Source organism: Anopheles moucheti, chromosome 2 (assembly GCF_943734755.1).
Source record: "Anopheles moucheti chromosome 2, idAnoMoucSN_F20_07, whole genome shotgun sequence".
In the NCBI taxonomy this organism is placed as follows: domain Eukaryota; kingdom Metazoa; phylum Arthropoda; class Insecta; order Diptera; family Culicidae; genus Anopheles; species Anopheles moucheti.
Window position 1 is genome coordinate 51,821,198 of NC_069140.1, and position 25,896 is coordinate 51,847,093.

Below are 25,896 nucleotides of genomic sequence, written 5' to 3' on the forward strand. Positions count from 1 at the left end.
TCAATTTTTCTTTCACAACTCTTTGACGATAATCTTAAAAAAACATATCTTATAGCTACTTTGCTCTTTTGTTCGGAATAAAGTTAAATTGGATACTAAAAATGAAGTTGTATAGTAATTATAAATGTATTTAAAAGTTTATTGAACTCACTACTCATCACTACTCTGACGTTTCTAATCACTATCACTATTCACTATCCAGAAACGGATATATGATGTAAATCATGCCAGAAACGAAACCTTTGTCATAATTAGATATTTTTTGTAATAAAAATTTATGTTTAATAGTTTTTCAATAATTCTTTTGCTTAAGGAAATAAATGCAGATATTTGAAAAACAATGTTTTCCAAAATCAAAAAAAAAAACAACAAACAAAGTATCAATAATACAACGAAATTGAGTAAACATTTAAATTACAGTGAGCAAATGGAATAAATAATTATAATGCTTGAGCTACACCGCCACATCATTGTCACCACGCAACGAAAGTAAACAAATTGGTACGAAAACTCAGCACAATAAATAATACGTTAATAGTGTTATGTGATAACACACACCCACACCCCATCAGAACCGTCCCTAGCTGGTCAAGCATTAGCGATATTCTCCCATTTCGCTCGATCCTCATCGTAAGCTAACCCATTAGTAGCATTTGTTATCGCAGCGTCACAGCTGCCGTGTTGAAACTTTATGCGAATATTATCGCTTTCCAATAAGCGCCTTGCCCCATAAATGTATAACAAATTCGATATTAATCTTTCGTCCACCTCGTATCTTCCAGAGGCAAGTGTTTTTTTTTTTGGTTTGCTCTTGCCTGAATGTTGGCCCATCCTTGACGTCAAATGTCACGTGCATGAATACGTGTGAAAAATTCATGTAGGAAAAGCATGCGTTGTGATAGAAAAAAAAACTCAACAGGATGACAAAAAAAAGGAGGAACCCTCGTCCTTGCTAGGCCGTGGAAAAGCAGTTGAATTAAATACATAAAAAATGCTTCACGTATGAAGGACAGCTGCGTGAGTGGCGTCCGACCCGGGTTAAGAAGCTAACCAAGCTGCCGAGTGTTGCTAGTCCCGTGGTATGCACGGGGAAAGTGAGTCCACCGCCATCGCGTAACGTGGGACCTTCTTCCAACAAGGGTCACCGAAAGTAAAAGCATCAAAAAGAAACCGTCCAATGTTGACACCGTTTGCCTTGCAGGCTCTGGTTGTGGTGCTGGAAGTAGACGGCTGAAACCTGCTGGCCACGTAGAAAAGGATACGGACACACATCAAAGGATCTTGGCTGGCCGTGGGGACACAGATGTAAGGCAGGCCAAGCGATACATAAACATTGCTTATGAGAACCATTTTTTTTGGTTTGGTTTCGTTCGTTTGTGTTGTCTTTCGTCACCTTGTTGTCCTTTGCTATCGTCGCCTTAGACAGCGATGTTTTTTTTATGTTTCGGGTACTTTTTTTGTTGTTGCTTCATATCTCTCTGTATCTAATACGCTTACACGACTAGCAGACTTTTTTATGTGACTCAAGTGCCCATTCGATGACATGTGCATGCATGGGTGTGCGCCCAAGAAGGCGCATTCTCAAAAAAAAAAAATACATCCCTGTGTCACTGAATTTTTACATGCGCCATGACTCGACTCGGTCTATAAAATGTTTATCTTGAAACGGCCACCCAACGAAAGTCTCTTATCCGCTCTAGCGGGCGAAGTTGAGTGTTGAGACAAAAAGCAAACAAAAACGCTCGAAACCTCCATCGACAAAACACTTCCACCGCTCGGTTGAATGTAATAACGCCGCACGTAAGGTGTCCCTTGTCCGCCGCTCGGCCTGCTTCGTGATTCGTGATTCGTGTATAACACGATGTGTCAACAGTGTTTCGGTCCGCGCTGTGTTCACACGATACTCACGTAGGTATGCACAGTAACGGCCGTACGACTGTGAGTTGCATGATGTACTCAGCAGGGGAAGTTGTGTGTTTTCTTACGTGTGACAAACTCCTGTCTCGTCGAAAAAAGTGTGAAGAAAAGCCATTTTCCCCGTATCAGCATAGAAGCCAGCGTGGAAAAGGAGTGCAACTTACCATCGATAATAAGCTTCATCTACCGTCGGGTTTACTTAATTGAAAGCTTATGCCATTGCAGCGGTGCACGGGAACGCCCTAAACGTGCCACCATGTCCCGGGGAACACACGCCGAACAAGGACGTGTTTATGATGGTAATAAAGTGACATTGACCCTAAGTGCATGACTTGTTCAGCTTTGGGAAGGTGTTCCCGTTTTCTTCTTGACTGCCGGTGTGGAGACGGTCCGTAAGCCGGCACCGTTTTGTTCACGGTTCACACACTGCATACAGTAGTATGGTTTCGTAGATTTTCACACCCGACACTGGCCCGATTCGCTCGGGAAGGGATAAGTGAATGAATATTGTCGTCCTGGACTGTACGTGTACTGTTTCAGACAGCAAGTGGGCTCAAGTATCCACTCGCACCGAACGTGATCTAATGTCCTAACCAGGAGGCAAGCATAACAGATAAGAGGTGTAGACTTGGTGCGAAAAAAAAGGGTACCAGGGAGAACGCGTAGTACGAGTAAGACGGATTGTTCCACACGTTGGAGTCCATTGAAGTGCTTGAAGCAGACTAATCGCTATTTATCATTGTCTAGCAAACAAAAAAAAAATGAACGAATCTATGAAGATTGAATGTATGGATAGCATAGACCTGGATGTATTTTGTATATCAAATTGTGTTTCATAATCGATCCAACACGAAATTTGCTGTTTATTAAAGTTTGAATTAATTGATATATGCAATTTAAACAAATTGCAATATCTACTGTAGCTGTAGTGCACAAATACGCATCTATCCTACCCACGGGTGTTGCTAGAGCTCTGAAAATTCAAATCCAACAAGTACGTTTGACCAAACGAACGACATATCTCCCGTGAGTTAGATGGAAAAGAGCGCGATGGAACTTCACACGAACGCGAAACAAACCAACAGTTCATCAAAAACGCTCGGAGCGAAGTACAATCTTCATCTCCCAGTGTACGAAACCATGATTCATCGCAGAACGGCGGAACAGGACCTCTGGACCTCGCTTCACAGCAGAACAAAAAACCAATCCCAACGCCACTCTACAGTGATATGGAAGGCACGTTAGTGCATCCGATTTGCGCTAGGTGGATGTTTTTGCTACTCTGCGTCTCTACGCCTGCAAACAAAACTGAAAAATCCACCAAATTCCAAGACGATAAGACAAATAGCCTCACCGCATCGCTTCCGAAGGCGATAAAACCGTTTCGCTTAACAACAAGCTCTACCCCCCCGGGGGGGTGGCAAAAACCAAACGAAACACACACAAACTTCGAACGAATCATCCCGCAGCTATAAAAGCAAACAGTTTGCATGGGAAAATGCCTGATTTTGCGGACGAGAACCGTCACGGCTTAGCTTTGATGCCAAATGGGTATCGCAAGTGGGACAACAAACAAACCGGGCAACAGCAACAAAAAAACAAACGCTCAACTTCCGACGAATGTGTAAAGCGTGCCCGGAGTGTGTTCTTTGATCTGGTGTGTTATTTATTCGGACGAAGCAAACCACCCAGCTCAAAGGTGAAAATGCATTAGGCGTAGCTTGAATCGCGCCAGTGCAACCGAACATACCTTGGGTGTGTGCGTAACGCGTGGGTATAGGATGGTATAGGATGAGCATCAGGTGATGGGTGTAAGAAAAACACAAAGCAATAAAGCTTAGACGCTCGCCGTGCAGCGAATCCCTCCTCACTTGTAAACAAAAAACGACCGTCATGGGAGAAATATTGCTGAACGACCAGGCGCCTCCATGGGAGGCAACACTGCTGAACGACCGGGCGCCTCCATCGGCGATAAGTTTTTTTTGTTTTGCTTTTTCCACCATTTTGCTCCTTATTTTGAAGCTTAAATAAACAATAACAAAGCGGAAGCACAGAAAGCAAAACCTACGGAAAACGGCTAGTCCGGTACCCAATTTGCTCGCCCAAACAGCTTCATCATCGGCACTCGCGTTGCTCGGTGCGGTTGTGCGGTTTCGTCTTATGGCTTCCTTCCTACATCACACCGACGTAAAGAGAAAGCCCCACAAAACGGGCGACCCCCGTGCACAGACAATCATCGTGCCCGTCAAACGCCCCGCGTACCACTCGTCGTCCACCCAGACCGCCAAAGCACAAATGTCAATATCCAAAATGGGCCGAGGCGCGCCAAAAAATATCCATTTCGCTTATCGAAATCAATTATCGACCCGACCGCTGGAATGGAAAGTTCTCTGCCCGAGAAAGGGATTTTCGCGTCGTGAAAATAACGATATTCATGAGGTGATGCCCTTTTGGCGTTTGGCCCGCACGGACACGAATGGAACTGGGTGGTGAAGGGTGAAGCGCAAAAGTTTTGTTTATCGAATTCCGACCTTGTTTGCATTAGCTGTCGGTTGGGGGACGGCGAAGTTATGGGTGAAAATGGAAGGGACATTTTGAATGAAGAAGATAAATTCACCGTCAGTGGCTCAGATCGATGATTTCGGTTGGTTTTTCTTTTCCATTTCCATTTTTTCCTTCCATTGACTGAAGGCAGGCAATCCGAGTTGGAACAATTTTGAAAAGATTTGTTTTCATCATTCGTTGCTTGCCAGTGACCAGTTTATGGTGTCATCGGATTTTGGATGATTTTAATATTCATAACGGCTTTATTAGGACGTGCTCAGTGCTCCGAGACAAAAATCCAATCGAGTTCGGTCAATGGAAAGGAAAACTGAACGCTTGAAATGTGGTTAAAGGCACAACAAATTCTATCGATGGTAAAAAATAATCAATGAATGGGACCGTTCGATTCCAGCGCCCATTCGTTCACCCAGCGAACGATCGCACAGAGTGTGTATTTTGTTAGCCAATCTATCAATACAACCCTCGCGCTTCATCACTGTTACCACCAAATCGAAATCACGATTGTTGGCACCCGCTCAGCACTCGTTTGCACAGTCCAACAATCCGCTTGCAAGAAAAATGGCCAGCAAATGACTGCCCATTAGGCAAATTGTAGCTCTGGTTGCAAATTTGCTTCCATTTCGCACAACTGCTTCCGACGATGAAATATTCATAGTCGATTCGAGTGCAAAATGCAACATTGACATAAATTTATAAATCAACGGTTTACTATTACGGAACATGACGGCGGAAAGCAGAGGGAGTAGGGAAATGACTGCGCCAGAGATGCTTTTACTTTGCGAGTTACTTTTGCGTAACAGCGCGTTGAATAAAATATGACAAAATGCAAACTGTTACAGCATTATGGGGTGGTTCGCTGAAGGGTACTTAAGCGTGCATTAATTGTGTGAAAGTTGTTTACATTATCATGGATTTTTCAAGCAAATGATTTGAATCAATTGAAAAATTGTGCGGAAAACAATGAAAGAGTTGTGTATTTCTTCTTTATCGGCACAACAATATTAGGAGGGAAAGACCTGCAATTTCTGGCGCTCTGTGACTTTATTTACCCCCAACTGAATAGTCAGTCCTGCATATGTGGGCATGGTCCGAATGAGATTTTGGTTCGGTTCGTTCGTGTGAAGACCAGGGCCCCTATCATCATGCCACCGGGCCGCCCCAGAGCTGAGTAATGTCTAATATATTTATGCTCGTCTTATTTGAAAAAAAAATTGCGGTAAGTATTTACCTTAAATTGCAAACACGTTTAATGTTTAATGGGTTTTTTCAAAAACTAATATTGCGTGATACGACGTTCAGTATCTCTTAATATTTGTTAACAGCCCGGGCTCTGACTCCAATTGAAAAAAATGTATCCTTGTCAACAATAGCATGTCCATCCTGCAGATAGTACACACTATCGTTTGTTCTTGTTTGTGTTTCCTTTTGTTTAGTCTTTGCTACAGATGTTTGTCTAGTGTTTTTTGTTATTATTCTGGTTATATGTCCCATTACTATTGTCGAGGTTTCACTCTGGGATGCTTCGGCGGCCGCTCCCACAGCGGTTCAGACAGACGCTGCCAAGACGCAGCCTGGTATGCTCTTAGAGACAGATGTATCCTGTATCTACCGATGATATCAACCCTCACGGACGACAACAAAGACGAGATCATCAAGCAAATATCAAGAAAGCACGTCATCTCACCGACAATCCTTAACCGAATACTTTAAAAGCGAGTGGGGATGTGGGCCACTGCATATCATCATGACGCTAAAGTTGCCGACCCAACCGTCAAATAAAGCTCGAATGAAAAGATGGAGAAATCTATGAGATCCCGAAAGGAGAGAAACATGTATACCAAGTCCACTCGGGGATAAGGTGCATCCTGGGGAGAAGGTGGGAGAAGGAAATGTCTCTCTAGCACATAGCACTAACACATAGCATAAAAACTTGTTGAATTACTAGCGTCTAAGTGTAGTCAATAAGATATACGGCCTGGCCGATCTTCCGATAAATTAAAAAAGAACATCAATACCATATAGGTGTATTAATTCCTTACGAGGTAATTCCTTTCTCTGAGCGATATAAGTAAGTAAATAGTAAGTCACCGACAGAGGGCGCTCTTGCGATCATCAGAAGAGAACACGTAAGTATAAATTTGAATGGGAAAACATTCAGACAGGAATGCGACTTTTGATAAAATTCAATTTTTTTTTTTTGATAAAATACGACTTTTCATCAAACAGCTTCCAAGAAGTGGAATTTTATTCGAGCAGTTGCAGGAAAATGCAGGGGAATTTGAATTCCTTGCACCCTGCACCAGGATTTTGGAATGATTATTTATTGCAACTATTTATCGTAACTCTCAACCACATTAGCATAAAATGCATTGTCCTTAGGCGAAAGTGTAAGTGTTTTTCACACAATCCACGATATATCTCATTTCTTACCTGCTTTGAATCCTTCGCTTTTCACGTGGACCCACTTGCCACCGCCAACCATCAGCAACAGCATTAGCCGGACGAACGTGGCGAACTTATGCCGCAATTCCATTGTAGCAAACAACCTGGCACACCTTTTACACACTCCGCACAGTGCACCGACACCGTGACCTTCGTTAACGACCCACAGCCAGGGCAGCACGAGAACCTGCCAAAACACTCGAACGAGCTCACGCACTTTTCACGCTGCTCAGCGCCGCTCACACCCGACCTACCCGCAACTGACACTCCCGCACAAAGAAAAGGCGAAAGCTTTCCAGCATAAAAAAAAACACCACACCCGTACACGCTCTTACACTCACAATCGATTACACTACGCGTCGGAATCCGATCACAAACACACACACACACACACACACACGATCCTCGCGATGATCTTCACGCACACCAAACACTGTCGAATGAACGTGGCTCACTGCAGTGCACTGACTGACGAACCATTCGGCCATTGGCAACCGCTTGCCCTTTCGAGACCATCTTCGCACAGTACGCAACTATCCGTTTCGCGCATTAAAAGTTTCACGCACCGACACATACGCGGAGAGAACTATTGCGCGGTGTTGTGTATGTGCTCCAGCAAAAGTACACACAGAAAAAGCATCCGGTTTTTCGCTACACGATGATATGTGGTGCTGGAAAGAGAACAAACCCTGTGACGTGAATGACGGCCAATCTTCTCCCGAGTGGATTTAAAGGCGCGCACATTCTCAGCTGGGAAGGGAACACAAACAAGGACATTACTTGAACACTTGAAGTTCGCAGCCGTACTTGAAGTGTGCTGCTATTGTACTGATGTTTAAACTAACTAATTTACTTAACAAATGAATTTACTATACCATATCAAATCATTTTTAAAACTAATGCAAAGTTTTGCTTGAAATTTCTTTGAGGTCTCGAAATTATTTTTTTTTTGTTAATGAATGGCTAGACCGTTTCGAATTACTGCACCACGTAGCGGTGATCGTTAGGATTTGTAATTGTAAAGTTAGAATGGTAAAGTGTGGAAATTTTCGCCACATATTATTCTTTAACTATCCAAAACACGTATTTTTAAATGTTTCGAAAAATCCTAATATAGTTAACAGGGAAATTCCCCATTTGTTTCCCTTCGTAATAAAATTCTGAATAAACGATGAGCACCAGCACCACTTTAGATTCATCATTGACACATTTTCTTCTAGTATATCGTTTGTGAAAAAAGATATTCAGACATTTTGGCCATCAGTTACAGTGCAAAACAACTCCTTTCAGGCGCTAAAAGTCTGCTTTTCGTTGTATCCGTGCACGAACGGTTTCGTTACGTTCGTCCACTCTAACGTGTGTTTCACCTTCTTTCAATGGTACCCAATTAGCGTACGAATGGCATGTTCCGTAGCAATGGTGAATGCTTGTTCGCTTTTAAAAACGAGTCGTTTAAGAGTCGCCGGGATGGAATGCACTTTGTTCCGGGGTTTCAATCGCCTACAGTTAGCGGCCTCTATGCAGGACGGGGTATGCGTTCATAGGTGGTGTCATCACGGCACCCAAGTGCACTATCGTTCATGTCGTTAGCAGCTGTCGATTCGAATGCTCCCGTTGTTTTGTAGGTGTGTTTTGTGTGTCATTCGCACCGACTGTTTGCCGTTCAGTGCCGTTTAACGGATGCCACGGATCGGTCGTTGAGGAAAATGCACTTTTTTCACTGCTGCCAAGCAACGGTGCGATCATGCTGATACTGTTCGGTTGATTGCTGACAGTCTATCGGCGTCAATGCGGTTGATCAACTGCAACGAGAGAGAAAAAAAAGGGTAGACACAAACATTTCAGACACATAATCACACCGAACATGCTGAAAATAGAGCAAACGCGCTAAAAGTGAAAGTTTTAATTGCTTCCAGGCAGACGAAAACAAAATAAAGGCATTCGGTAACACGGACAGCAAGGGAACATTGCGCCAAAGCCATGCTGGAAAGCGGGCCACCATCATAAAGCAACGTACCACAGTCGGTGGTACTAGCAGAATGGATAAAATAATTCGAATCACGTTTCTGGCGTGATCCGATGTAATTTTTGCCACGCTACCAAAAACCAGCCACTGAAATGTGACCGAAGATTTATGTAGTAACTGATGCGGAGAACTAGCGCTGCAAATGTTCCTCACCAGAGGTAATAGCGAAACAAAAAATGTTTTCCCTTCCTTCTGGGGGAACCGAATGTGGAGTGGAGATCAGAATAGCTGCTGTAGTTTATTTTCTTGCTACATGCATGCAAACGCCATTGCAAGCTCAATGCGAACTTGTTGTTCCCTTCCCCTGATGCTTTTCGCTCCAATAACATCGCGTGAATCTCTACCGACGGAGGCTAGAGAGACGATAAACTGAAGCAAGTAAATTGTCATATTCTACGGAGGACGGACAAAAGATGAAGTAATTGAATACAGCGCAACGCAACCGACGCGTCCTGCTGGTGAAAAGAGGCGAAAACAATGTCTCGAATCCTGCAGCACTCGTAATGTACCGGGTTCAGGAAAGATCCGTTTTTTTCCCTCCCCCCCCCCCCCCCCCCTCGAAAGTGTTGCGGCATCACATTACGAGGCACGTACTGGGCCACGCTGGGCCCGGATTGCGACCGAGCAAAGCTTCACGGCAATTGATGAAACGGTGCAGCGAGATGGCAAAGAGGAGCGGCCAAAACCTAATTACTAGCGGATACAATCTGACCACTCATAAATAATCATGAACGCTTTATTAAATGTAGCAAGTCGCGCTACCACGGCGAGACAGTGGGAACGATGAAATGCCGCGCGGTAAGGTGATGGTGAAAAGTAGAAGCCACAATGTCTCAAGAAAAACCAGCCAAAAACATAAGCAAGAAATGTTTTCGGTAGCAAAAAGTTCGACTGTGGATGTTTCCTTTTTTCTTCTGCGTACTTTTCAACCGATAGCCAACTGGCACGGACACATTGTCGTTGGCTGCATAAATCGAGCACAACATTGGTGAAGTCAATTAAGGGCACAAGAAAACTCGTTGTTTTTGGTGTTGGTTCTTGTTTTTGTATTTTCTTTCCGAATGTTTCAATGTTGGTACACATGTTTTCAAGATTCTGCTGGTAGCATTTATCCATAAAGCGAGCTTTTCTTCTCAGCAATAGAAACCATTCCAGTAATGCTTGAATTCCCCAAAAGTATTGATGCTGTTTTTAAAATGTAAGTGTTCCTGTTCTTGAAAGAGAACTTATGAAGTTAATATTGTACATACAGTACTGCACAACTAGCCTCTTTTTTACATTGCTACTGTTTCTTCCCTTGTCGTTGTATTTATTCATTTAATAACTCATGTATAATATAATTTTGCTACACATCCTGCCATAGTGTTCTACAACAAAATATTCTTCCTTTTCTTATTATTTTTCTCCTTCTTCTTCTTCTTCTTCTTTTTCTTTGACACAAATATCTCAAGAGGTCCTTGAATTTATTTACTCGTAGCTGGATAGACCTTTCTGCGAGTATTCGGAATAGGTCTGGATGGGATTTTGGACTGGTCTTGTCGTGTGGAGACCCGCACCGGTACCAATAGACCACCTCGGTGTGGGGCCAACCCACGTCAAAATGGTATTAATAATATTTAATTAATAGGAGTAATTAGTAACATTACCTCAAATTACCCACTTTCTCTTGGGGAATTATGCTAATTAAATCGTTTTCGGAAATATATCGAAATGCAATTTATATTAATTTTTAAATTTATTTTTGATTCAAATATTCAATATATCTGAATAAGCGGTGCAAGCTTTGACAGATTGTGAAATAAAACAAAGTTGCATTTGCAGTTATGAGAGGAAATGTTGGAATGTCAACCCAATAGGTTGCATTGTACGAATACATACACAATCCACCAAACTCGAACCACTTCATCATCGTCTTATTCCTGCAAGCTTCTTGCCCGTCCACGGTTCAAGGTTACCCACCGGCAGTGATTGGAATAAATTATAGACCACCGGGTTCGTGCGGTGGGAAAGAAAAATGGCCCAAACCATTTACAGGCAAATGAGCTTGTAATGATTTTGGCACAAAGGGGAACCGAAAGAAAAGGAAAATATGTATGAAAGATTATTGTTATAACATTGCGCACTCCCCATGGGCAGCACCGCTGCCACGAACATCAACTGATGCCGCTTTTTCTCCTGCTCGTTATGCCCACCAGCACCAAGGGCGTCTTCAGCACGTGTTTTCATTGCGTCAGCGTATTTGCACGAGTGGATTTTGACCCCGGCCAACATTCGCCGGCCGCGGGAGTTGAGTTTGGAGAGGTGTTTTGTTTTTCCTTTCCGTCTTTTGGGTTGGAATTAATTTGTATAATTTATTAGATTTTAGTGGAAAGTTATTCGCGACCATGGTCACGGCGGTGGTCAGACCGTGGAAGGCCAGGACGATCACCGAACGAGGGAGGCCGAAAAAACGCCCGAAAAAAGGTGAAAGGCGTTTGTGCTTTCGAAAAACTGTCGGTACGCAAATCAAATGCGTTTCATTTCTATTTAATTTCTGCCTCGAAAATGTTCCCTTTTTGCCTTCTTATCAAACGTTCACTTCTGCGCTGATGCTCCATTTCTTCAACCCTCGTTCAAGTGGCCGTATTGTTTCAGTATTTTTTTAAGGCTTAAGTTCAATCCAGTCGAATGCCTTCAGTTTGTTTTTTGCTCCTCGATCTTATGCTTTTTTTTTCTGTCAAAGTCCTGGGGCCATTGTTGAGAGTTGATTTTTTGTACGCTTCGTTTGTTTCGCATTTTGTTTCGTACTCAGCAAAACATGATTGTTTCTTGTGCGTTCTTATATGACCGAATGAGAACAAAAAATGAATTACACAAAAAACCTTTCGTGCATTGTATTGCTAAGCTTGCCGCTTTTGCTCTTCCATCACTTCGTACAGTGAGCAAGGGCAAGAATGTGTTTGTTTCACATAATGACCTAAGGCAGGATTTTTCCACTTCGTCTTTCCTTCGTACCGAAAGTAGCCGTGGTCTTATGTCGGATCGTGTGAACTGCAAATCCTCCACCAGAGCATCCATTTTTCTTCTCTACTCCCGGACAGTGAATGCTCCTCGAAGGTTTTGCACCTATTTTCCGCACCATGTTCCGCACCGAGAAATCCGTCACTCGCAGCATTCCGGAGCGTTCGAGGACCCCTCTCGCTTTCTGCTGTGCGGAAGAAGAAACGGTGGTCGCCCATGGTTACCATGGAGTGCCCGTTTTACACTCACTGACAAAACGGCATAAATCAGGGGCAAAATTAATGATTGCAAAGCGCGCACTCCGGGCGGAACCATCGGGACACCGTGAACGGTGGGAAAATGGGCTGCGCACCGTTAGGAAGGGGGCATGAAATAAATTTTCATTTCAAGATGAAAGTGCTATTTTTCAAGCTCACGCGGCCCTGCGGCGATACGCGCACGGCCCAAAGCAGCTGGGAAACAACATGTTTATTCAAATATGTTGTTTGCTGAGCGCCACTGGCCAATTCCCGCCGGTCCAGTCAAGCCGGCTGGAACCGAGATGGCAAACGAGCATTGACGCATCATACGTTGATAAGGAAAAGGAAGCAGTGCCAAGAAACAAGGAAAGAGAACAGTCACTCTAGACGTCACTCTAGACAGTAGGAAACGGAACCGACCCAACCTAATAAACGCTGTTTTCGCACAAACGAACGCAGCGCAGTACGATTTTCACGGGGCTGTTTTTCTTTTTTTTATCTTTCCTGCTTCTGGACAACTTGAGCGAGGACGTTACTTGCCCTTCGGCGATGCTAAGGAATGGCAAAACAAAATAGATTTCCTCTCCCGATGCTGTGAGCGGATCGCAATGATGTAAAACAACGAATTGTGCATGTACAGCAGCAAACGAAGTAGACAACTGAAAAAATAAAAACCTTTACCATCGGATGGTAAATCCATGGCACTTAATAGCTTTTTATCATCGGTACCGGGCCTTCGGGTAAGTTTTTGTTTGTCCGTTGCCTTTATTTGCTCATTGCAAATCCTTGTGTTTCCTTGCAATTTTATTGTTTTCGAGGAATTATTTTACTTTCCACGTTTGTTTTGTTGATTTGTTTTTCAGGTGTTCAGGTTTTTCTGCTTTTAGAATTTATTTTCAATGACGATAAAATATGTCGCACAGCTTAACTTGAACGTCAACCGGATGTTTGCAACGTTTTAATTGATTTGAGGCGAAGTTAAGCGTAAGTGCAGCTTCTGTTGTGCATCTTTGTTAGTCTCTCTCTATCTCTCTCTGTCTTTGTCACTTGATATTGGGCAATAATGAAACAAAAACTAAAGAAAAAGGATGCATTAACTAAAGGACATAATATAAATGAAGAATTGGTGGAATTTACTGGCCAGGACAGTAATTGAAGCTGCTGTGCGGCGGTTGATGAGCGGTATCAACAGAAAAATCCGAAAATTTGTTCGTAAAAGCGAAGTGTACTTTTATCATATTTTTTGTTTTAAATATATCATATTGAAACCTATGATTCAGTCATACAAAGTTTTTCAATTGGATTTATGGTATAAAAGATACCCGCTGTGCAAAGTGCCCCATTTCTAAATGAACCAAGCCTTATTATCCGATGGAAGAAATTTTTAGAAAAATATTAACATGCATAATATTTTATTAGTATTAACTCCAATAATGGATTGCATAGTGTTAGTAACGATTAGATATATTTAAAGCAATCATTGGCTTTCCATTAAAGTCTAATTTATCAGAAATTATTTACCCTGGTGTAAGTCATTATTTTGCTTCACTGTAAAATTATATTAATAATTTGTTTTATTTGGGACGGAAATAATTTCTATTCGGTAAAGTACTTGCTTTAAGATAATCAATTAATATGATTCTTTTTCCATTACATTTCCTTACTCGTTTTACAAGCAAGCGTAAAACTCCCAACAGTAATCTGCAAGTCAATCAAATAAATATAACGTGGTGTACCAAGGTCAAGTACTTGGGCATGATCGCATCCCCCGTTTGGAGATCCTGCGCTAAAACACACAAAATAAAAGTTCAAAGAATTCAAAATTAATTCTTGAAAACTTTTCTTATTGTTCCTCCTTGGACTAGAACTAGTTATATTAAAAAAAATGTAATACGGAATCTTTTGAAATCTTTATAAATAAACTGAACTCTAATTACATATCAAGAATTTCTTCAAACCCAAACACCACCCTACTGGAATCTCTCTTCTGCACATAGTTATACTTATATCACTAACCCCAAATCCTTTATCATACATGTCCTCCTACCTTGCCCTTACCCATGCCACATCCTTATTCACTGTTAGATGTTAAGATTAGGTTAAAAAAAAAAATTGCATATTTTCCCACTTGAATTCCAATCTCCGATAAAGGTAAAACTAATAAGTAAATAAGAATCCAAACAGCTAAGCTAAGCAGGAAACTTAAGTGTAATGAAACGTACATGTACTTAATTTATCGTTTACAATAAACGAAATACTACTACTACTACTCATCACATTTCCCCTGCAGCTGAACTTGAAATATTACACATTATGAGAGAAATCAGATTCATCGATATTTTCTTAGAAGCATTCAGATTCTAAGAATCATCTAACGTTAATGATAGTTGTTAATTATCATTAACAAAACCATTGAGAATCATGTTGAAGGACATACTGCTACACACTCGAACTCGAAAAAAACGTACTCAAAGGAGTTGTTATCGTTTCCTTCGACTGTAAAACCCTTCCATCACTCGTTCCTCGGACAGTGATCATCAGTGATCGGACATCGGATCTTAATATTCCATTGCAGCTTACTCCCGGCTGCTACCGTTCTCATCGCGTGTCCCATGCGCTTGGTGACACGAGAACTTCAAACGAGATCCGGCTCAGACGCTGGAACAGTGCTGGACGATGCAGTCGGATATGGAACCGTTAAGAAATAATAGCTGCTCGAAAGTGCCGATCAAAGCGATGCTGAGCAATCCACTCGTTTTGAGATAGTATTTCAGCCAAGCAAAGTATCTGGTGAGCTGGAATTGAGGCTTCGCCTGTTTGAGGGTTTTCACTAAGTGAAGCAATTATTGTAACGTTACAGGAAATGTAAGCAAAGCAAAGGATGTAATAAATCCTTCCAAGTAATATTTACCTGTTAACAAGGCACATTCTTTTCGCCGGGTTCATGGTGGCGTTTCGTTAACAGGCAGCATCACTTAGCATTGCTCGTCCCCAGAACGGACAAAGTACGAAACCGTGGAGGCAATCTTAACGCTTTATCTCATTATCCTGCCCCTAACCTAGACCAGGGGGATTCCAACTCGATGGACCGACAGTCGTCTCCCGTTTGCAAACGTCACTTGGAATTCACTTTAATTGGGCGCTTGCGATGCGATAAATTAATTTCCATCGCTACTGCTGTCGGCACGGTGCTCACATTGGGGTTGGACGCGGGCTGTACAGCGACAGCAGGGCCGCGTGACCGTGTGGAAGCGACGAAGGCTGAAGTTTAGTTGTTGGCTTAGATAACTCATGTTGTTGAATTGTTTTACAGCAGCGAAACCTTCAGACGGTCGCTTTGCTGTCGACGCTGCAGTTGTGCGGTTGTGCTGCGAAACCCAACCATTCTAGGTATTCCATTCAGACGACATTGTGTGGGAACAGTGAACGTAGACCCTCGCATCTTTGAGATTCTCCGCAAAGTGAAGATCGGGTCGGTTTCGTTCGTGCGCCGCACTTGAGGCATGACATTAATTGACATGCAAGAGCTGATTGCGGTGGGTAGATAAGGAAACTTTTGGTGATACAACCGTGCAACCCCTCCACCGTGCACGCCGCTTACACCCATCCCCGCCCAAACCTCGATCGAACAGCTCGGGACCGTAGTCCTCGACCCGGTTCAAAATTAATTCAAACTACCAATTAAGATAGAAACTTTACCCGAACGGGTCTTACTTTTTACCGTCCTTACTTTCTAAACGAAACGCCAGGGTTCATTGGAGCGGGTCTACCCCACGCCATCAAACAGACCGAGGAATGCTTCACCAGGCCCTTCCTCGGATATCCTTTTCCCCGCCAGCGAGGGTACAACCCGATTCACGCTCGATACGTTTCCAACGAGACGCATCCGGAACGAGCCATTTTACGGGGAGGCCGGAAAATGTACTGACGCTTTCCTTCCGAATACACTCGGTACACACGAACGGACCGTTTCCATTTGCGCTAGTACGATGCGGTTAGTTGTCAACCATTTTTCCCACCGCTTGTTTGTTGCGTTTCCGGACTTCGACCTCCCCGAATCGGTCCGGAAATAGATTCGAGGACTGTACACCAACGGTAGGGCGGTTGCTTTCTTTTAATCGGGAAAACCATGATTGAAACACCGAAAGTCAAACAAACATTCATTCTAACCACCCAACATATAGCAGGGGTGGGAATTGTTTTGCCGAGTGGATTATTTAAACCACAAGCAAGTGTGTTTATTTTTTTTTTTTGGTCAAACGTGGGTTTTGAGATAAGTGTTTACTCTTTAAAAACGATTGCATCACTTAACATTGCCTTTCGAATTAAACATTGTCTTAAAAGTTCAACCTGAGCCCAACATTTTTGCAACTATTAATCGTAACCGACTATAAAACCAATCGTGTTGTAGGTTAGTTATTCGTTATGAGTTATTAAATAAGTTATTCCTTTGTAAAATTTGAAAATGAAAAACAAATCACCGATAAAAATTTCTTGTTTAAAGATTAATACGTCTGAGAAAATACAATACTTTTCTCAAGAAATTAGTAGGGAGTTTGAATCTGCAAGTATTATACTTTATTAATTCTTGCTAACCTATACCATAGTATAGCAATAAGCTTAAATTTTCAATAATTTTCCATAAAAGTAACCCGTAGGTAGTGCGTTAAAGTTTATTTAAAGTTAAAGTTATTTCTTTTTAACAAAATAAAACCATTTCTTCGAATTTATTCCGAAAAACATTTAATCCGAATTAAGGAGGCAAGAGTCGATCTGAGCTGATCTTGATCATCTTCAATTGAATCTCCATATCAAAACAATGACTTACCCTGTATTTGAGGAACTAATTAAGCGATTGTTGAACTGAGTAACCGTCGGTTTTGAGCTGTTCGCTATATCCACTACAGTGAGACAGCATTTAAATGACTCTTCATCATTTAGCTAAAATTTGCTATACGACAAGAACCTCTAGACGCTAAACGATAACGAACCACCCACTTTAACGCTCCGCACATGTGTGCCGCTTTCGGTACCGCAATGCGAGTGCTATCCTACCGAGGGCTTCTTCCGGTTCGTTAAAGGATACCATGCCCCTTCTCGCTTTCTCATACGTTCGCTTTCCGCGCACACCCGACAGCGGATATTCGAGTGCACGAGCAGCGGAAAGCAATTTTGAAGCAATTTTCAGTCAACAAGCAGGAAAATGGGGACACAAATACTCAAACACACACACACGCCCAAATTGTGCTGTGAAAGTAAGCACAGCGGAGAAAGGTTTTCCTTTCCGATCCGGGCCACTTCAGGAGGCTCGTTCGTAAGCCTAGGAACGTGCCCAACTCCGGTCGCGCTGGAATGATTTTCATGTAGTGAAATTTAAATTTTCATAAACAGTTCGCCCCGTTTCGGGATCAAGGCGTGGGAGGAGATGAAACGAAACCAACGAACAGGCACGCGTGAAAATTCGCTACCGGCAGACTCCGTACGCGAGAAACTCATTTTTTTTCAGTCGCGTGTCTCGCACGCTACTACAAAAAAAAAAGAATGAATTCGAAAGCCCCAAGAGGGTAACATTTACAGGAAAGGCACGAAAACGCACCGAACCATGAAGTTGATGGCGGATGTGTTGATGCTGATGGAAAACAGTGCTTACCAGGCCGGTAGAGACTGCGCTTAACCTTCCCCGGTTTCGGTTATTTATTCCACTCACACACGTCACTCAAAGCGTTACGGATACATTCTTTTTACCTCGACGGCGACATCGACACCTGCAAAGCATTTTCCGCACGGGGCGTGCCCGGTTGTCGTAAGATGAGCGAGGCTGGGAAAAAATAGGTGGCCTAATGCAATCGGTTCTGCCTCCGAAGCTCTGGGTGTCAAATTTCCCTGCCCATCCTTCCAACCCATCATTGCTCACGTCCCTGACGGAAGCGGAAGTTGATAACGAAATTATCACAATGCGTAACAAAATTAATGCATACATTCGCTTCGCGTTTTCACTGCGCTTCCTGGGTGGAGTTTGAAGAAATGATTTTACTCGCTGGCGCAATGGAGAAACGGCTAACCGTACATAAATTATTCACAAGTATACACATTTCACATCCGCCGGTGCCATCGCTGTATCTGGTCGAACGTGGGAAACGAAAAGCGTCATGAGATTTTCCAAGCTCACAAACGCAATGCTGGCCGGGGAAACCGGGACATGATTTGGATATAATCCAATTAAAGGTTGCGGTTAGCGCATGTAAACGTATGGACCGTACGCACTTGCGTTCGTGGAAACGGTAGCTTCTAGCGCCATGCTTTTGGGAGGAAAAAGAAAACGGAATGTCCGCTTGTGCGGAAAAACACAAAGGCCTCTTTTTAGAGGTGTTGAAATTTTCACCGAAAATCGACACGCTACGATGGAACTCGTTTTTCGCGTGCGTGCCTGCCAAGGCTGGTGAATAAAACTGTTTAAACGTTCGGTGGCAAATGTGTGATGCTGTGAGTTAGATTTCGTTTTATTGACAATTTTTTTCGCAAAAAAATATTAATTTTTTATGACCATGATTTTTGTTTGCTTTTGCTTATACATCAACTGTTTGATCTACAATTCCAATTTTCATAACAAGTTACGCGTATCTTCGTATCAAAGTGTTTTGGGATTGAAAATCCACCCTTGTTCATATTTCAAAAATAGGAATTGAGCCCATTCCCGAAATACATGATTTTCCTTGCATGTGACAGATGGTTTTCAGAACTTTACTTTCGCGTTGATGTTTTATCCTAAAAGTGACAATAATTATAATATTTTATTTTTACGCATTGTTTATTGTCGCACGATTTCAAACCCATCTTTCTTCTTTTGTGGTGCTTTTGAACAACTGAAAAAGGTTTGGTCGCATTGTTTTCAACATTTTTCTCTTCAGATTATATTATTATGATCATGTTTTGTAAATGCCAAATGCGACAAATGTATTACATTGTTTCTCTATCACGTCAAATGTGGTTGTTAGTGTCGGAGATTTGGTTTTAAGTAAACCAATCTTTGATAATGATTTCTTGCTAGTTTTGTATTTAATATTGATACAAGCAATAAACGCATAATTTGCTCCACATAAACATATTTTATTCTTTTTATCATTATTATTCTTATTTTTAATTAGAACGGCCATGCCTTATCGACTTATTTTTACCACGTAGCAGGATACTCAATCCTTGTTACGGGAGTTTGGTCCGGTTGGGATTTTCCCTCGGTCCTGTCGTGTGAAGACCGGCGCCGCTACCAATACACCACCGGACCACCGCGCCAAATATATTTTATTCTATCGTCTTTATAATTCAAGCTGGGCCGTAGTGAGGAAATCATCAGAAATTAAGCTGATTTTATAACCTTTCCACCTAAGTCCCAGCTGCTGTTGATGAAATAAAGAAAAACAAGCAGGACCCGGGATAAATAGCACACAAGGACTATTCTACATTTAACCTGTCGTACGCTTATCCAAGTAGCTTTTTTCCTCTGTTTACTGAAAGCTTTCGCTCACGCAATCAGTTTCGTAGAAGACACCGCATTCTATCTCGTTCGTTCCGAGTGGGAAAGATGAAGCTGATTTTAATGTTGACAGTGTTAATGCTGCTGGTAGCGAGTAAACATCATACCCGTCAACCAGTATAAATACAAATCTCGGTGCGTTTGCGTCACCTAATGAATTAAACAATGAAACTGGCACGGTAAATAGAGCCCTTTCCTTCCGTGCTGACATTGAACTTTTTCACAACTGGCAGTGAACATTTTTCAACAAAACAAGTTAAGGGAGTAGGTTGCAAAGCGAAAAGAAAATTAATGAAAACATCCCACACTAAAACTGTTGCTGGTTTGTGTGTCGCGGTTTCATCACGTCGCAGCAGAAAGAAAACTCAAGCTAGTTACCAAGAATACCCTTGATGAAAACCGCGAGGTGCCAGAAAGCAAATTGTTGAAGCAAGTAAACTTTACACAAACTCAGGTGGTTTACACTTTGCTATTGCCACACAATTCTAAAAAACTTCTCTAGTTTAACTTTCTTTTATTTTCTGTTTAAAACTTACGTAAAATGGTCTTTCTGAGGAAAGAAACTAGAAAGTGAACTTTCAGAAGAAAGTTACACAAAGCAATAATGGAATTTGGTTTAATATGAGTCAAGCTTGCTTTGATGAAATACTTTATAATTTAATTCAGCATTCAGAAGTATGGTACAATAACATAAATTATGTTAAACTCCTTAAAGAGAGGCCAACATGAGCCATTATAGAACTAGCCAGTGCAATAAAATACGTCTTCTATAAACCAAACAAAACCATTAAGTTTAGCACATTTCAAATCTACTTCACAAATACACTTAGTTACTAAACAGTAGGAACATATTGCAACGAACTAAACTAGCCCAATTCGAAATCGTTTAAAATTTCACAAATTCACACCCACGCCCCGAACCGTTCGTAATTAAAATTAACCGACCGTTGAACGAGCCGATATGCAAACAAGCCGGAATGAAAATGTTGATTAAAAGTGTTCGCCTTGTAGCACCCACAAGGGATGTGGGCGATATGCGGTTCACTGGGAATGCAGTGGAAGCGAATATTTGACCGAAAATGGTTGAGCATCCGTCCTGCTCACATCCGTCTGCCGTGGACCGTCAAGAATTAAAAATCGATTCCAAAAGTTATCGATCCGTGCAACAAAAAAAAAACAAAGCAATCCGACTAAATAAAACCTTCAATTAAAATATGCTAGCCATGTGCGAAATTTGATGAAAGGTAAGTGTTGCTGGTGTTTTATCGCATCATTGCAAAGCGCCATAAATGTGTAGGACAAGAAATCGAAATCAAAACAGGAAGCATTGCATACGATTGATGGTAATGAAATGTTTACTTTTCAGCTTTAGCGCATCGCGGATTCGTCGACAAACGTTGGTTTGGTTGTTGAGCAGGATGGCTCCTAGTGCTGTTGCATTGTTCCCCACCGGAAGTTACACTTGAACGCTCCTGATCCTACCAGCCACGTGCATATTATTCTCATCCATTACACTGTTAAACATAACACCCGTCACTCACACAGGATGAAGCCTGTGATACATCCCAACCTCCGCAGCGGTGTACATTTTCCGTTTTGTACAACCACGCATACACACACGCACGCACGCAGGCTCACTCACTTACACAAGGCCAGCGATCGTTAAACCAACACTCGTTAAATCAATCGAACCCATCAACTGCGTGCTGATGAATTGATGCACAGGAATCGCACTGCTTGCCACAGGGCCACCAAACATTGACACGACCGCAAGGGAAATGAATTCACTTTCGGCCCTGCCCAACGGGGCCGGGGTTACCGTGGGTGAGCTACGTAATTCGAATTACGAACGATTGGTTGAGCTCCACGCCAAATGCAAATCGAAATTCCGGTATCTCGTTGCGGGTAATAGTAATTGGAACGGAAGCTACCGTTTGCTGCTCGCATGAAACTGCGTTTGTAATCCCATCAGCGAGCCAATTTGTGATTCACTTTCCTTGCACTGGCCATCTAAATTAATGCACACACACACACACACATACAATTACCACCATACAAATACATAAACACGAGCTGCCACAGTAGCACAACGACGATTTAATTTTGAATCCACCGCCTGGGTTACGACAGAAAGGTCACTTCCTGTTCGGCACTCGGTGACAACGTGGAGCGACCTACTGATAAGCACCAATTTTTTTTTTTATGGCAACGAATTTCCATTGCTTCACGATCACTGTCGATCGGTTTCGTGAGAAAGCTTTGCTGAAATATTGCTTTAGTAATATATTCGAAGTTGAAGTTCACAGTATCGAACTATGTTTGTTTGTTTTTCGCCAAGGTTCTCCATTGTCACTGATCATACACACACACACACATACAAACTCAGTGCACATAATCACACGCAGGGAAAGGTGAGAAAGAGAATGGGGAATGGCCATCCACACCGTCCACACCCTTGCCCCACCGCGAATGGGCAACGAACCGTGCTCCACGGGGGAAGGCAAATAGGAGGCACCAACAAAAAAAAAAAACCACACCGCCTCTAGGCGCAACGCGATACCCGGTACGTACCCAGCATTCACATTGTTTCCACGACGATTATCGAAACACTACTGCGTCGGAAAATTCGGCCAACCGTCGGCAAATTTGTCATTCGCGAACCGCGCACCACTTCGGGCGGGGTGTTTGCTTGTGCCGAGTGTGTGGTTTTCCCTTCGGAGGTTTTCGCAAGCGCGTGCCGGACAGGGTTGCTTCGGAAGCTGGACCGTTGGGAACCGGTTCGTTTGCCGGATTCTGCTCGAACCGGTTTCAACGAAAAGCTCGCACACACGGTTAGGATACCGATTCGAGCAGTGTTCGGTTTTGTGCGCACGCTCCGTTTCGTCGGCTGTTTGCCGGTGTTTCGTTTCGTTCGCTGTACGTGGGGAGGTTGGTAGATGGCCATCAAATGTTCTATCAGAGATGTTGCCTTCTCTGCGTGTCGCAGTAAGTCGCGCCCAAATAGTTGAAGATAGGTGGATGGGTTTTAAATGAAGGGAAGCAAAACGAAAGAAGGATGAGCTAGCACACAGAAAACTAAAATAAACATGTGAAACCCAATTAATGTGATAAGGAGTAAAAATTACAATTTTAGTAATTTCTGTAATTTCGGTATAATTAAGTATTTAGGACAAATTCAGTCATTTCATGCCGAAAATCGCCAACACAAATCGTACATCGATGTTGTCATGACAACGCTGGTACCGAGAGCCATTCGAGCTGCGTAAAGGACTAATTATCGAGACACGAATAAGTAAAGTCAAATAAATCCAGAAATGATAAGCAAAGACCACCTGAAGTTATTCAGCCGGACCTTAAAAAGGATCGAATAACTTATTCGTATTGGTAACGAACTTTTTGTAGTAGTTACTTCGATTGCCACTGTCCCAAAATATTTTTCGGTATAATCGGTCGGGAAAAACTAAGAAAGGCCAATAGACCTCAACCTCCTTCGGAATATTTCTCGTAGAAGGGAAGCTGTTCGTAGAAGGACCTTCTTCATACGCATGGAGTGCAAATAGTCAATGCTTACCACCTTGGTGTTGGACGTCAACATTCTAGTCGTTGACAGCCAGTATGAGGTAGATATCACCATTCCAAGAAGGGCGACATCACCGTATTGCTTGTCTGAAACCGTCGCGCTTCATGGGAAAGAATATGCTCATCAGCAACCTCAGAACGATGCTCTGCTTGACACATTCGTATAGCAATGTCCATTCCGTAAAAGTGTTTCTTCTCCGTTTGATCGGATGCATTTTAATTCTTCCTGGAAAACAATTCTGAATCGTACTGAGTTTCTCGAAAGCCGATTGTAGACAACCACAAATGATTGTCCAGAACTAGACTTCTGGTGAACGTTTAGGACCCTGCTAGGACCATCAGTGGAAAGCTATTATAAATAATAGTTTCACTATATCGTGTTGTTGATAGTTATTCCTGTTATTACCATTTGACAAAATCAAAATACAAGGTCGTGGCTTATGTTTACTTATGTTTACGACATTCTTCGAATTTAAAATTTTCCGTTGACGTTAGCTTAGTTAGTTAGTTGCGTTAGTTGCGAGTTAGCTTAGAAGGATTCATAAATGTTTACTTACGTGTTGTTTCCGATTGAGATTTGAGATTTTTTTTCTTCTATGTCTCAACAATTTTTAATCCTTCGTCATTTGAACGAAAGACGGCAAGAGTCGGTCGGAGAAACAGCGTGAGTCGGCAGTAAATTATTTGTTCCTCGCTAGAATGTGATGTTTTCTTAATTCACTTTTAAGCCGTACTAAATTAACATTCTAAAATCAGAGCTTTTTCGTCCCTCGTTACGTATGCATGTACGACAATTTTGAAACCGTACATCTTCTTTCCCGCAACCGCTCTCATCATTTGCCGAAGTTAATCCTCATTAACCCCGCGAGACCTGTGAGTGCGGGCATGATAAATGAATGAAATTAAAAAGTTTGCTTCCCACCGGCACAACGCACCATTATTCGAACGGCATTCCAAAGCCGTATCGCCCCACGAAGGTTACCGATCGGAATGTGTGCGTGTGCGTGGAAACTCCTAGAACATGGCGTTCTGGAATGGCAAGAAAAATACGCACTACGTTACATCACCACGTATGCGATGAAGGCTGGAAGGGAAAAATTCCAGATTGCAACCACAATCCCCACAGCCCGTCGAGATGAAGCACTCGGTACAGGACGGATGCCTTCATTGGCGGTTACGGTACCATCCCTAACGCGCGGATGCGAAAGTTATTAGCAGTACATCTGGTAAAGATCACTGCTCGCTTCCATCAGCTACCCGGCGCTGGTACGTGCCGGGAGAAGAATAAACCCTAGCGAGGGAAAGAGTTGGCACAGCGAAGTATGACAAAAAATGTCCCTCGCTGCTGTACCCTTGCGATGAGATTCATTATTTCCATAGTACGCATGCTTTCCTCACGCGTTAATGCCTTTTTAGCATATTCCGCTACGAGATTGCTTGTGTGAACCCTTTCCTCCACGTGTGGAAAATTTGCACTTCTCATTATTTGCGCAATAAATTAAAATCCTCCGTTTTTTCGGAAACAAATAAAAGCGCTGGTTTTGAGTTTCTTTTGCGCAATTAAAAAAACCAACAAGCAATCACACCACAACCCGACGGCAACAGAGAAAAATAAACTGTTTAAGCCATGCAAACGATAGGAGAAAAAGCTCTTTAGCCATTTAATGAGTCATTCATTTCATTTAATGTTTTATTTCATACGAATATAAAAAGAAATCCAACGATGGGATAATACATAATACTAAATGGGATTATTTATTTAAAACGTAAACACCAGCGTTGGATCAAACGGTAGGCGGAGTAGGCGGTCGCCTAGGGCCTCGCCGTATTGGAGGCCCTAACAAATTTGTGCCGATTGTGCGATTTTTGAAAATTGATCAAAAATATCTTCCTTGGTTATATAAAACATTTGTTTCTAGGTGAAAAATTAAATGCAGAGAAGAATATCGACTTTGTGACTTTATATTCTAAACGAAATTGAAGGAATTCCGAATGTATAGTACCAGAAGAGCATCCACGGAAGAGGTAGCACCTAGTATAGCAATTTTGGTCGAAAACCGCCGAAAGGTATGCAATGTTTAAACACTAACTTTCCCGTTGGTCGAATAAAATTTAGCAGCAATTTTGCTCAAAAACCGCCCAAGGTTATGCAATGTTTAAACACTAACTTTCCCGTTGGTCGTGAAAAATTTCTTTGAAAACTACCAGTTTTCGAATGTATAATACCAGGAGAGCATCCACGGAAGAGGTAGCTCCTGGTACTCGCGCCGTAAGGTATGCAATGTTTATACACTAACTTTGCAACCAACTTGCAATGCAATGCGCCGTAAGGTATGCAATGTTTAAACACTAACTTTCCATACAAACCAGCTTTTTGAGATTTCCGATACCAGGAGAGCATGTCTCTCAAGAGGTGACCCTCAGACACTCAGGCACTCAGTCACTCAGGAGTGCCGGTCACTCATGAGTACCAGTCACTCATGAGTGCCGATCACTCATGAGTGCCAGTCACTCATGAGTGCCAGTCACTCATGAGTGCCGGTCACTCATGAGTGCCGGTCACTCATGAGTGCCGGTCACTCATGAGTGACCGAGTG

The 25,896-nt window shown here is 42.5% G+C and overlaps 1 protein-coding gene across 1 annotated transcript in view; it reads right to left on the minus strand.

The window, feature by feature from the left end:
* Positions 1-7,015, minus strand: part of LOC128309360 (contactin-4) — a 191,521-nt gene extending 184,506 nt beyond the window's left edge. The window contains exon 1 of the mRNA XM_053045727.1: positions 6,913-7,015. Within this exon, the coding sequence (XP_052901687.1) occupies positions 6,913-7,015 (103 nt within the window). The remainder of the gene's footprint in view (positions 1-6,912) is intronic.
* Between the last annotated feature and the right edge of the window lie 18,881 nt (positions 7,016-25,896).